General features: G+C 35.1%; 1 protein-coding gene across 2 annotated transcripts in view; it reads right to left on the minus strand.

Moving 5' to 3' along the window:
* PDS5A (PDS5 cohesin associated factor A) overlaps positions 1-15,001 on the minus strand; it is a 77,776-nt gene that overhangs the window by 27,449 nt on the left and 35,326 nt on the right. For both annotated transcript variants that reach the window (XM_061379668.1, XM_061379667.1), the window contains exons 7-14: positions 14,502-14,582; positions 12,996-13,136; positions 11,892-12,007; positions 10,991-11,085; positions 9,999-10,144; positions 4,744-4,895; positions 1,124-1,237; positions 404-485 (exon numbers count right to left, since the gene is read on the minus strand). In XM_061379668.1, the coding sequence (XP_061235652.1) occupies positions 404-485; positions 1,124-1,237; positions 4,744-4,895; positions 9,999-10,144; positions 10,991-11,085; positions 11,892-12,007; positions 12,996-13,136; positions 14,502-14,582 (927 nt within the window). The remainder of the gene's footprint in view (positions 1-403; positions 486-1,123; positions 1,238-4,743; positions 4,896-9,998; positions 10,145-10,990; positions 11,086-11,891; positions 12,008-12,995; positions 13,137-14,501; positions 14,583-15,001) is intronic.

Raw genomic sequence — 15,001 nt, forward strand, 5'->3', positions numbered from 1 at the left:
TTTCACTAATTCATGTAGCAGATAAAAATAAGCTGTTGGGTAAAAAACCTCAATAAAAACCCCCAAATAATTCCTCCATATCCAACTCCAAAACACACCACACCCCCAAAGCAATGCCCTTCTATTTAAAGTTTGTGGTAGTTTGAAGATATGCTTATAAATAAAATTTCAGTATAAGTACTCAAAAACTTTTGATTTCAAGCGAACAACTAAATCATTGCTTTACATCACAACATATTCCACTCTCAAAATACACTGTAAAATGAAAACAAAAAAGGTCTGTCAAAAGCAGACGAAAAACATGATTTTTTTTTACTTTTCCCAATATATAGTATTAAACACCTCACAATAAATTAATCTAGCAGGTCCATTGTATAAAGTATTAATATTTTCAAAACCGTACAGTGGGTTGCTTATGCAAGTCTAGTAATTCCCGTACGTGACTCCTTAGCATGTTCTGGCACTTCCACATCTCATTCAGTGCTCTGCAAAAGTGCAAAACCAGAAAAGCAAAGCTTACCCATTTATCCATGACAAGAACATGCTGGATGTAACATAAATAACCAACCCTGTTTATTACTACAAGTGCAACATCTGCTAGGTACAATCAAAACCTACCACGTATTAAACAAACGTGTTCCAAGCAAGGTGGAACTGATTTTCTCTTTTTACAGAACATCCCCTCTCTTATTATTCTGCTTGGAACAATTTCACATAGTGGGACAGCCACAGTATGCCTCACAAACACACAAATCATCTTGAAGATAACATTTTCCAACATAAAACACAGGCCAGTATAAATAAAAAATTCAGTTACAGATACCTTCATCATGGACCCTAATATAGAGCCAATCTAGAATTCACTACTTGGACATTTTTAACTCTGCATTATGCTCACTGGATGAAAACAAATAGATAAAACCAGTCTTCAAATATCAAGGTATTGTTTTGTCTAATGGACATGTGGATTTTCTATATAAAAATGTTCTGAAATACTCTTGCAAATAATGCTAAGCATCAATTACTTATATTTTTATTTAAATGCTGATAAGACAAGGAAGATTATATAGATGTTGGAAAAAGCTGAGAAAGCAAGCATTTTCTCAATAGAAGCTATACTCACTTGACAGCATTTGGATCCAAGCTAGCATACAAATAGTACAAGCACTTCATTCGCTCTTCCGTTTCTAAATTGTGTGGAACGAGATACTGAGCAAAGATTTTTTCTACTAATAATCTGCAGGAAAAGAGATAACAACTGTACATTTTCAAAAGTGGTGATAACTTTTAGACAGATGAAAAACCCAAGAAATATCAGAAGTCATTGAAATTAGATTTTTCATCAGAGAAGACAAAAAAGTAGTGGTCTTTTTCTCATCTGTAAAGATCTTTTCCATTGTTGATAGAAAGATTAGCAAGAACTGCTTCTTGAGAGCTTGTCCATGTTCTTTCATTTTCACCTTTAAGAGGGAGTAACTGCTTTGTCACCATCCAAATTTTCTTTTTTCTCTAGGCTCTGAGAACCATTCTTTGTTCACTCTCATACAAAAGACAGAGGGATACAGAGAATAAAGAGCCCAAACAGAGAAGAAAAATGAGTAGTTTCAAATGTTTTGCTTTTTGTTTTTTTTTTTCCCTCAGTTTTATCTTAACCCTTCCCTCAAGGATACTTCAGATTTTTACCCCCCCACCCCCCTCTGAGTTATATTCCTGTATTCTACTGCAGGAGCTAAAAATCAGAATTAAAAAGGCAGAGACAAAGGAACACCAGAAGGTGTACCACAAAAGCACCAAAAGGAAAACTAAGTAAGAGCAAACCAAACCAGCAAAAATGGTCTCCAACTGTCTCGTTTTAAAAAAACAATAACACCTATTTAAAGTTTTACATAAAATACACAACCTGAACTACAAAATATGACTGTACAGTTCATTAATAACCATCCCCCAAATGAAGAAATAATTCACACCTTCATTTAATCCACAGCAATGAGAGCTGTGAATGATGTTCAAGTTACACAATATGATATTTACGGACAAATACCTTGTGTAGTTAATTTTACAAACTATTTCACAGTGATTCACAACCAGTAAATACTCTGGGAGTGTCTTATACAAAGATCATAGAAGGCAGCACAGGTTTCAAACACACTTTGTTTCTGCTCAAAGAAAATTCCAAGAGGAATGGCTAGGCAGAAGAATAAAAGTATGATCATGAATATGGATACAACTATTTCAAGGTACCCTGTTCATATTAAAGAAAACCTGGCTTTCTGCCTTTAAACATACATAAATATACATTTCACTACTGACGAATCCAAGAACTAAATTGCTTGGGGATCTTCAGATCTCAGGGGACTCCATCTCTTATTTAACATGCTAGGCGATTGGTGGCATCGGAGTTATCCTAATTTATGAACATGGCTCTAGCCCAAGTTTCTACAGACATGTAGAAACATTTCCCTTAGTTGACATGGTTTAGTGGTGGACTTGGCAGACCTGGGGTAAAAGTTGGATGTGACTATCTTAAATTTCTCTTCCAGGCTAGTTTGTCCTGTCATTCTATTCTATATGCTCTAGAAACTGTCAATCCACATGGCAAGGCTGTATCATGCCTTTCCTGGTCCACATTCGTTAGGGTAAAGATTTACAAATAGAGAATACCTCTGGGTCACACTGGCTAGCATATTAACAGCAGGTAACAGGGCAGTGTTTAAGATGTTATCTTACCTCCTTCTCCATGCATTTATTGTTAAGACAAAGAAGCCCAGAGCACACAGTTGATAAACAGTTCATATAGTTAGAAGTTCTCAATCTTGAGTAGACATGCACATCAATAGTCAAGAACACCAAAACCATTATAAAGTGAAAGAGTTAAGGATGTGTGGAGAAGATTTGTTCTGTTCCACTTCATGCCTGAATACTGTGTGATACTGCACTATTATTTTGAAAGAACTTGTGTTGTCCTCTGCACACAATGGAAAAATACTCAAGGGTCAGACAGGTGTTCATTGTTACTCTTCATACTCTTCCCTCATTAGGGAAGGAACACAGACTAGAGTTGGCTAATTATGACCTATGCTTGCATATTTAAAGGATTGGATGCATTCTGTTTTAGAAGATCATAGCGTATCTATAGCTTTTCAGGTGCTAAAAGTACTAACTTTCTAATTCTGAAAATTATGACATTGAAATACATTATTATCCCCTGAGACGGGGAAAACAACCCAATGCTGTGACTGAGCAAGAACTTAACTGTCAGTCTAATTTGATGGAAAACTGATAGAATCATAGAATAGTTTGGGTTGGAAGGGACCTTCAAGATTATTTAGTTCCAAGTCCCCTGCCATAGGCGGGAACACATTTCACTAGTTCAAAGCCCCATCCAACCTGGCCTTGAACTCTTCCAGCAATGGGGCATCCACACCTTCTCTGGGCAACCCGTTCCAGTGCCTCACCACCCTCACAGGTACCAAACTGAACTACAGAAACACTGAAAGTCAGGCCACCAACCTTCCAGTGGATACCCACAGAAAAAACAGTATACAGTCCATACCTACTAATGAAAAGACCAGATTCAATGGCTTAATCAGACTTTCAGAAGAAATCATGTCAAAGAAACTCAGCTTTGATGACATAATCTTTGTTTAAAACTCCCTGCCTCACTTCCCTGACAGTGTTCCACATTTCTCATGAGCAGGAACATTGAAAACATCTGCACCATTCAGTATGGAACTTCTGATTCATTCACTGCTCACCATCAAACCTGTGTACTGACAGCAAGTCATGAACATGATAGAAAAAAAAAAACCACAAATGAATCTGTCAAATATGCAAATTAAAGCATATTTGATGCCTATACATATGCAGAATTAGCTTTGTTTAAACTATGTAAAGATTTCCTCATTTTTCACTATTTGATACTTGCAGTGTAATTATGATCAGCCAGATGAAGAAAGTAAGAGCCTTCACCACCGCAGTGGTAAGAATTCACTGTCATAACTGGCAACTGAAGGAGGCTATTAGCCTATTCACTAGTCACTAAGACTACTTACCAAGATTATGAAACATACTGAGGTAGCAGACTGTATAACTTAGATGCTAAAAAACACTATGAAGAAATTTCTGAGTCTGCGGCATTAAAAATCTAGTCTGAAATTCTTTGTGTGATCTCAGAGTTTGGCCTCCTTATGAAAGCAAAGAGTTAATAGCGAGAGTTGAAAACTATCGTCAAAATACTTTCCCTTAAGCCAAAACATTATTTCAAAAAATTAAAGGGACTGAGCGACACAACTGGTAAAATTAGACAACACCAGAAGCACCTTGGTATTTCTTCAGCTTCTGATCTAACTGAAGGGTCCATTTCTACACAGCATACCAAAAGGAGATGTCTGTGCATACACTGTGGTACATAAATGCACAATACTCACAGATCATGGATTTTAACACTGTAGTTTCTGGGAAGTAGCAATACAAACAAGAACTGGCTATAGTAAACAAGAAATTTGACAGGGTTTTTTTCCATGCAGTTAATGACCATTTACTATTCATCACAGTAAGCAGAATGAACACATGACCAAGTAATGCAACCATCCTGAATATCTTAATGATATGATAATGAAATACATCATACTTGAAACCAAAAGTATGGGATGAGATATAACAGCTTTTCAGGATGAACACGTATTTGCAGAGTATTTTTTATCACTATAAAAAATAAAATTAGGGAGGCTTAGGTTGACTCACTTGTCATCAATGCTATTTTGATAATATATGTGCAAAAGTTTATCCTTTATCCAGCTCACTTTCTCTGCAGCATCTTTTCCAGCCTCTGCATGAAGACAATACTTCTTGTATAGCTGCGCAAGCCCCATCATAGCTTCTTTTCTTACTCGCCACTTGTGAGGGAAGAAATAAAAAGGAGGTGAGGAAGTGGTTTTGGTAAGTACCAAACATACATAAAATACAGTAAAGATACAGTAGCATGAAAACAGACATATTCTGATGTCCTACACTTACGACACTTCAAAAGGTGAAAAGTGCTGTTTAGAGCCTCTAAATGAGAATTTGTGAAGACTACACAAGGGGTTTCTTTCCTGTACTATGTAGATAAGTATTGCCTATACAGAGGAATCCGGTAACCTCTGTGCTGAGAAAAAAATAGTCTGGGAACTAGTTTATTTAAAAAAACACAGCTTAACATGTATGCCTGAAGAAGTTCCTTCTTCAGGCAGTATTTAGAAGACTTGCTATTCAGAGACAGGCACCAAGCAAAGGTGGCATCCCTCTTTCTCCCCACAAAGCCTTAACACTATCTTACAGCACACTTGTCTAGAAATGGGAGATCCGGAATTTAGGCCTAGCTAAACCTGATAGAGCTTGAACTCAGGCCACTTTCAGGAGAGTGGGAAAGGCACTTCTTTTGCTGAAGCCTCAAACTAACCACAGTAAGACTCCAGGGATCCAGGAAAAAGCCAGACTACAACCTCCACAGCTGGAATTCCTGGGTTTTCATCCTTGCTTTTCGTGGTCACTACTTTATTCCCTCATGTAAACAGAAAATGTCTCGTTATTAACCACTTTAACAGACAAGATCCATAAACTCTCCTATGCTGATTTTGCAAGGAATCATACCAAAACAGACTGAGGATTAATCCAGAATAGCGCCTCCCACTGAATTATTTATAGAGACAACCCCAAGCAGAAACTTGTTTCCCTCACCATTAAAAAGAAATGCATGAAATTCAAACTGAAGAGAATTTCTTCCAGAACACACCAGATATCAGTTTTGGTCTTGACCTCCAATGACTACCAACACTCAAATCCTTTCACCCTGTCAAGCATAAATGTAGATACTACTACTCACACAGTGCATCATTTTTTACTAATTTTTTTTACACTTACTGTTTTAATAACACTAAGTGATACTGCAGGTTTAATTTCTTAACAGTTGTACTGACTGACTTCCTTTTCTTAAAGGGCAAAGAAAAGAAAAATCTTGAAGATAGTATGCTATGTTAGCACAACAGTCTTACACACCACTAGCTGTTGGAGTAGGTTATATCAAGAAGATGGAAAAACAGAATTGTGTTTTGCTACAGATTTCTTAAATATTAAAACCACAAGTAACAGGCAATGACATTTAGATATAAATAGATGTAATTGTTCAGCTTCTCACCCACTGTGATCTAAAGCACATTTTAAAGAAAATAAAAGTCTGAAAGACGAAACATTCTCAGAAAAGTATTAATATTTTAATGTGTTCAGATACACCCTTACAATGCAATCAGATTTCCTATGCAAGACACGAAGGATGGCAAAACTGTTACCAGAAGACAATGGATTAAGGATTACAATGAATGATTCTAGAAAAGCTAAGCCTGAAATGAAAGCAGAGTACTTAACAAAGGGTTGTAATGAAAGAAAGTTTGGAGTGTCAATAGATTCCTCATCATTGAAACTACTGCAGAGAGTATAAATCAGAGCAGGTGGAAAGACTGTTTCAGGCAGAAGACGAGACGATGGAAGGCACTGGACAGAATACTTCAGAGAATGCTTTGAAACACAATGGAAGCAAGTCACTGAACAGTAGATACAGTTTGGAGGGGTGGGGAGGGGGAGTGGAAGAGTCAGGTGCTACTGAGAATTAAAGCTCAAATAGCATACAGTAGGGTAAAAGATGAAGGCAACTGAAAATAAAGGGGAACATGATGATCAGCCTAAAACATGATGAACAGACTCAGGTAAGGGAAGTACTGCCCTGATTTAATTAACAAACTAATTTTGACAGTCTTAGCTTGGTGAACCAGCGTAATTAAATTCCCTCACTGAAGACTGCTGGGCTGAGTTAAAAAAAAAATAAATAAACTTGTTACTTAATTTCAAGACAATCCTATACCTCCTGGAATAGCTAACCTGTTCCTTACATAGAGTTAAGAATATTAACATCTAAAAATCTTTCTCCTTCACCTGGAAAAAGCCACAATGGTTTTTAACACTCACAGAGGAGCAGTCATCAAAACTAACACATGCAGAAAAAAGTGTGCACAGAGAAATAGAAGATGGGAGTCTGTTCTTATGGCGTCTCACTCTATAGCTTCTGACTTCACACTGACAAGGTAAAAAGCCTGTTCTCACAAAGGGACTAAGTCCCTACGCCACAAAGGCTGCTGAGAGAAATGGAAACAGAAGTCAACTGTCAAAACTCTTCTCTTTCAGGTTCTTAAAGTTACTCCAGCATAAAGAAAAAAGTACCTTAAAAATTTTAGAAGCTTATTAAAAAAAATAAAATAAAATTTTTAAATGTCTCCTAAAACTAACTGTTCTGAAAAGTGAAATCACTGCAAAGACCCTAGAGACAATGCTCCAATGGAAAAATTCCTCACCATTCTTACCAAACACTGGATTCCAGTTTTTGGAAAGCATCTGTTCCCAGAGTTACTGTTCCAACTGGAGGACCAGTAGAAATTGATTTGAAAACTACAGAGGTTAAGGTGGTTGTGTGTTTTGGGGGGGCTTGCTGTTATTTTTTTAATAGCTGTAATCATTGGGCAAATGCCCATACAGCTCAAATTAGTAAGGATGTTTTCTAAAAAACAAAGCACTGTCTTTTACCCAAAAACTTTTACTCTAAAAAAGTTATTAGTTTATCTTTACTAATGCTGTGCCAATTAGAATATGGTCAGGAGAAAAAAATACATTAAATAAATGGTGTAACAGCATTATTTAAATTTAAATTTTCACATTATTTTATAAAGAAAAAGGACAGAACTGAAATAACAGATTAGCATGTTTAAGCAATCATCATTTTACTTCAGCTTATTGGACAAATGTTCTTTTTATAGTAATACCTATACTCATTTGATAAATGATTGCAGGCCTGAAAATAATTAGATGAAGTCAAATTGATGAATGATCACTTAGGAATTTGCAGTAGATTTGCCCAGCAGAAACCTGGCTACAAGGGGTAAATACATAATGTAATTGAGCTCTTAAAATCAAAAGAATAATTAAAATAGGTGTAATACATTCTGCCTGGAACTCCAAAAATCCTATATAGAAAATATAGTTATATGGACAAATCAATACCGCCCTCCCAAACTCCAGAAAAATCCTAAAGAAAAAAAAAAAACCCTCTGAAAGTTCACAAGGCCTCCATACATGCTTTGTAACATTAATGATATGCATAAAGACATGCCATATTGTTACAGTCTACTTCAAATGCTAATATTTGTTGTATTAATTCCTAGTCGGCCCTTAAGTTTTCATTTCTCCTCAGGATGTATTCTCATTAAAGCTCTCTCCAGAGATTTTTCTAAGAGAAATATCAACTAAAGGTGAAATTATTTTTCATTGGTGAGTGCCTGAAAAGGCACCTAACCTTGAAATTTAATGTATTGTCAAACCTATGCCTGGTGTCAAATCACTACATCAGACATGCTAGGAACATTAAGTAGTATCATACTGGGTTTAAGGCTACATGAACCAAAAATCCTTAGCTCCACAGAAATAAGTATTACAGTGGTACAACTGCCTGCCTCTTACTGATGGTAACATGCTAAAGTAGAACAGAAACACCATGTGGAAGACACAGCAACAATCTTCCCATCCTATGTGAGAGACCCAGTGGGAAGTGGTGGTCAGATTAAAAGTTTTATATCTCACAAATGATGTTTTGGACATGTCTGTTTAACGACTTAAAAAGAAGGAAGTAAAGTGGTCTTAATCGCTCATGAGAAACATGCAAGGTCAAGCTGCAGGTACAATTGCTTTATAATAACAAACATACTCAAAATCACAATTTCATTCTGTGCAAAGACAGACATCCTCTTCGCAAAATCCATTACAGTAACATTCTCATTTAAAAAGGCAAACATAAAAAATAGAAAATAATTTAAAAATAATTAACTCCCTAGAATGGCAAAAGTTCTAGGAAAGATGCCCCCTATCAAAAAGGAACAAAGGAAAAAAAAAGAAAACCAACCCAAAATCAATGTTGCACAGAGAAATCTGCTCTTATAACATCAACCTCTAAAGAGCATGGAGCCACATCCGAACGAGTGTAAGCAGTAAAGTGGATAAGCTCTGGCAAGTTGGAGATCAAACCTTGATAGAGCATGGCAAAAGTTTCAGAAACAAATTATTCAAAGCATATTAGTTAAACATCTTCACCAAAGCCTCCAGAAGCAGGAAGCCTTCCAGAGGGCTGCAATACAAACAAGATCTATTCCAGGAGGTCTGAAGAGCTTTCTTACGGTGTCATCAGAAGACATTTTAAAACAAATTCATAAAATGAGCAGTGAAACCAGGTAGTATCCCATCCATGACTTCTACAGGCATTTAGAAATGATACACCAAATAGTAACTTATCCTGCTATTGCAATCTATCAATAAACAAACTGGATACAGCAAATATGAAAGAAACCAAAGGGTCCCAAGAGGAACAGAGCGCCACTCACCAGAGCATATGATTTCGAATGGGCAAAGAGGTTGAAACAAAACAGTAACAACAAGAAAGAGCAGACACCGCTGAAAAATTAAGTTACGGGAATGACTCATTACACTACAAAATGGGAAGTTTTGCCCAAGAAAAATTTAATTTTAGCAGAACCACAAGTATATCAGTAAAATGCATTAGAATCTCAAAACCCTTCCACCAAAGTCTCACACCAGAGAATCTTAAAATAAAAATGCTGTTGTGAATTAATTATTAACTAAAACACAGGGTACAATGACAATGGGTGGAAATAAATGACTGGTTTTCACAATGATGGGAACAAAGGGGCCTATTGATGGAGTCAGAAGGGAACCTGTGACACTTAACAAATGAAAAATTATTAGAAAATTAACTGAACAGTGTGCATAAAGTTTACTGAGAGAACTGGTTTTCCCCCACAGCATTCAGGTTAATAGCCAACTCCATTTCTATGGTGGCTTTTGTTTTACTTTTACCAAATTATATTAGAAGCAGATATTCCTGAAAATGAAATATTAACACTTACCCGTTTGTCTAGCGTTCTTTCCCTTACAAAGCCAAGCAGCTGGTCATTGACTAAAGAAAGATCTCTCTTGCCTGCAGTAATAATTGTAACAATAACATCATGCCGAATGGCTTCTTCTGGGTCATGTGATCTAACCTTCAAATATTCTGTTGCAATCAGAAACAATGAAAAACTTGGCTTTTTATGTAGATATGATGCATTCCAATTTATTAATCATGTTAAAACAATTAAATGACAGTCACAACCATATAATGTATTAGACACATAACTGCCTACAGAAAACATCTGCTCCAGCACTATGTTAAATATAAAGCAATTATATAAGTGTATCAGAATAATATAAAGTGCACAGCTTTTACAATAACCTCATTTGCAGCAAGTGAAATAAAGCTGATTAGAATATATAAAAAATAAAAAAAGGTGGGAGAGTGAGAGTAAGAACAGCAGACACTCTTACTCCCAAAGAGCCAAGGCGGCAAATAACTGAAAAATACTGATAATTGCTGTAGGTTAGCTTGCATCAGAAGAACAGTATTTTCAGTTAAGCCTGAAATTCTGCTTATAGTGAAAAAATGATGCTGAAATGAATGAAGAAACTTCATAGTTTAGATCAGCACAATGGCATTTTCTAAACTCTCTGGAAGAGAGTACTGGGGAACACACTGAATTTTTTTAACAGTAAAGCAAGTTGTTGCACCAATATTTGCTCTGGCTTGCTAAAAGTTTCATTAGAATCTGAAAATACTTCAAAACTCATCCTGCAATGGGTAGCTTCTTAAAGACTCACAAAAAAGTTCACACAATGTCACACTCCTTTTTCTATTAGCTAGCATTTGCCTTCATTAGAAAGCAATCACTCAGTAGTCAGCTCTTCCATCCAGCATCAAGCATTGGACTTGATACATTTTAGAACTCTACAGCTGTGTAGAGATAATTACATTCTTCCTTGCTCATTTCTTAAATTATTCTAAACCCCTGTATAAGCATCTCACCAGTGAGGTCTTTTGCTAAGTCTGGATGGTTCATTAAACAATGACTGGCGAATTTCACACTCTCTAATCTCACGGGGACATGGATATCATTGAACCTAGAGGGACAGAAGACGATGAATGTTAACTTTTAATTAGCCTTGCAAATCAAGATAATTCTCTATGTAAGTGACATGTGTTGATAGCATGTTATACTAACTATTAGAATACTTTTATATGGCTAAATAATACAATAGAAAAGTTTTGTATTTACCTCCATAATGTACCTCATACAAATTTTTATGTTATTTCTTGTGAAATTATGCCAGGACTAAAATTAAGGGATGGATATGCTACAAATGGAGGAAATGTTTTTTTTTTGTTCATTGACTTTTGAACTCTTCTCTATACACTGTTAATCATGTATGTGTGTATATGCTTATATACACAAATGAAATTATAAAAATATAAATTGCCATAACATGTACCATTTGAAAACATTCACTTTTTAAAAACAATAAATTCCTGTATTTGCTTAAAAGGAAACTTCTCTTCACTCAATTATGTTAAACGCCAAATAAACCAGATATAGTTGCAGACATAGTCGGAATAGCACGAAATTTCAGACAATGCTGGTATAGCTATTATGTAATTGCCATTATGTATGTAATGTGCTATACATCTAACCTATACTCCCATAGCTGATAGCAATATAGCTGCAGTCCTTCAGGCTTCTTCATTCTAAAATACAACTATAGGCAAGTCTCTGCTTCAAAGATTTAACAAAAGAACTTGTTCAAATATAAATAACTACATCCTTTAAGAACACAGCAAAAATGCAATACTATCACAAAATTCAGGAAAAAAACCCAACCAAAACAAACAAAAAAACTAAAATTCAGAATTCTATCTCAGTTTCTCTTACCGCCCAAGAAAGCACTGCCAAAGAGGACGGTTTTGTGTGGCCAGATCAGAATCTTTGGAGCCAAAGAGTTTAGCCAGAAGTCGAACAACAGCCAAGCGTTCTTCTCCATCATTGCTCTAAAAGTCAAAACATGAAAATAAAACTGTAAATCATTACCTGTAATATCTTAGTGATAATTTCTGGCTTCCTTTTCCTTCTGCTTTTGTAAATTAGACTAAAAAGCGAGTTTAAAATGATTTCCAATAATTCATAGTCTCCCTAATTAGATTATTAGATGAATATGAATAAAAATACACAAACACCTATTAAATTAACATATTACAGCCATTAAATACATGGGTGTGCTTTCAAATTTGTTCTCTTTACAAAATAAAACCCCACATACCAGTTTGAACAGTATACATCCTTAATTTCAACAATGACTGATCTTACTTTTAAAACATACTTTCAGACTATTTTATGCATGTGGAAAAGACACCAATTAAGATGTTATAAAGAGATGTGCATAATAAAATATATGTCATTTCACTAAATACGTATTTCTTTGTTGTTTATTGCCACCATACCCTGTATGTACATGCACACTCAGCTATTTCTCTTGTCCATGTACAATCGTACAGAAGACAAAACCCCAACTCAGGATAAATTCACTTTTCAAGGATTCAAAAGAAGCCTTATTAGCTGATCATGCATTTGGAAATTTGCAAATATTTGGAAATACTTCCTCTACTATTAAATATTAATTTCACAAAAGAAAAATCTGAAAATCAAAACTGAAGATGACACACTTGCATTTCATGAGATAAGCCAGCCAAAGCCTTATTACTTTACACATTTCAGGTGAAACCCAAAGATTAAGTACATATAACTTCTGAATTAAGCCATATGAATTTGTCATTATAATGATCATCTACTTTGTGTGCATAATAGCAAAGCACACAAATGAATACAACTTTCTAATGTCCTTCCTTTTATTTTAAAGATAAACATAACATTAAGTGATAAATATAAAATTTTATCCCTCCAGTAGGACACTTACTAAATCTGCACTCTATAATATTCACACAAATTTTATCACTTGTTGAAAGCTCTACTGTAACCTACCTTCAGCTTGAATTCAAGCTGTGGCATGACAGACAGCAGTAAGTGAGGATCTATGGCAAAAAGCTCTTGTATCAAGTCAAACACATGTTCTGATAAGTCACTTACTGAAGACTTTCCGAGTACCAGAACCTGGTTAAAAAACTAGAATTCAAACAATATTATTTAGCATATTTTCCTTCACTAATTCAAACACTACTTAAAAAAATACTTTAATGTAATATCATACTTTCATTCTTCATACGTACATTCTAATGGAAAGTACTCAATGCACATTTTTTCCTCACATCAAAGCATTTAACCCCTGCAGTTTTAGCTCAAGCAAACTACAAGCATCCTTCATAGTTCAGTTCTGTTACTTCCATCAGGATTAATCCATGGTAATTTGATAATTCAAAATACCAGTAATTATCTCCCCAGCAAAATTACCAGCAAATGAAAGAACTGTTAATTTAAAAAGCTTCTCTATTTTTAATCAATTTTAAAGAATGTCAGATGACTTTATGGTATGTCTTGCGATACTGACAATTATGTATCAATGCTGTCAGTGATTTAACAGAAAAAAACACAAGGTAGACTAAAATATGAAAAATTTATTTTGGGTTTGTTAGATTTTAATATGCTTGGATAGTTCCTACTACATACTGAGATTTAATATTATTTGAGTAGTGCAAATGCTATGAAGCTATTATACACTTGAATAAGAACGTAAGAAGAATAATATTAAATCAACCCAAAGGTCACTTTAAGCACCATCCTCCTCCCAGCTATGACTAATTACAAAAGCTTAAAGAAACAGGGGAATTTGAAAGCGTTACTTGTTAGTGAGACTTCTCGAACTTTTAAATACTTACTGATTAATCTTTTAGTAATTTGCCTAATTCCCTTTTTAAACTACTCTTTCAAGAAATCTACTGGCTTCAGCACTCAAGGAATGCAACAGAATGCACCAGACTATGTCCCCACAAGACAGTAGCTGCTGCTTTAATAGGTAGAACATACAACACTGACATTCAACAAAAGGCATTACAGTAGAAGGAAGATTTGTAAGAAACCCCTCAATTCTTTTACTGTTCATGCCAATGGAGGGAAAAAAGAAAAACCCAAAATCCTAGTGAAGTGCTGGTAGTTTGAAACGTTTCATCCAACGGCTGGGTACGAAATGAGGCTGTCTGGTTACTGGATATATGAAGTACTAACTAACAATTCCTTTTTGTTCCAACAGGTTTTTTTTGATGTTCATACTTTCACAGCCTAGACGTAGGCTTTAATTTACATAGACTGAGATGAGTAAAAATTGATGTGTGCTTTACTTATTTGAAACACCTCACATACTTCTTTAACACCCAAGGCAATAATATCATATTTGGAAATGGTACTCCTGTAGCTGTATTGCAAAATGTATCTTTTATAAACAGCCATTTTTAAACAAACAAATAAATCTCCAATAAAGAAAGTAACAAGGACAGTTGTTAATTGTAGATAACATTAATTAATTAATTTACATACATTGGCAATACACGGTTCAATGGTCTGGACTGTCCTTTTCAACAGGACTTTTGCAAGATCAAATGCTTGTTTATTAAGGTTCTGAAATAAAGAAAATATAACAATAAAATTTTAGAGACAAACTATTTCAGGTGACTCTACCTTCCCAACCTTGAAAGACCATGACCTTCAGAAGGTATGTTATACCACCAATCTATTTGTTTTCAAAGCTGTCAAAGTTCAGTAATGTTAATTCCACAACTATAGACTTAAAAGAAAAATAATCTTAGAATGGTTTTTTCCACGCACTTAAATCTAACCCAAAACCATCACTTCTGCACACAATTTTAAGACTTTCATCACTTCAGTTGTTACATTTAGCATTGCATTCATATCTGTAAAAAGTTTCCACATGCCATCACGTTAAAAATTGTGAAGGAACATTACCACACACACTTCAGTAATTAAGTGAAAAATGAACTAAGTCTAACTTACTATTTAAATGTGAGATTTTTTTCCCC

Source organism: Neopsephotus bourkii, unplaced genomic scaffold (genome assembly GCF_033783945.1).
Source record: "Neopsephotus bourkii isolate Nb327-2 ecotype Australia unplaced genomic scaffold, CSIRO-AGI_Nbou_v1 NB_1780, whole genome shotgun sequence".
Lineage (NCBI taxonomy): Eukaryota > Metazoa > Chordata > Aves > Psittaciformes > Psittacidae > Neopsephotus > Neopsephotus bourkii.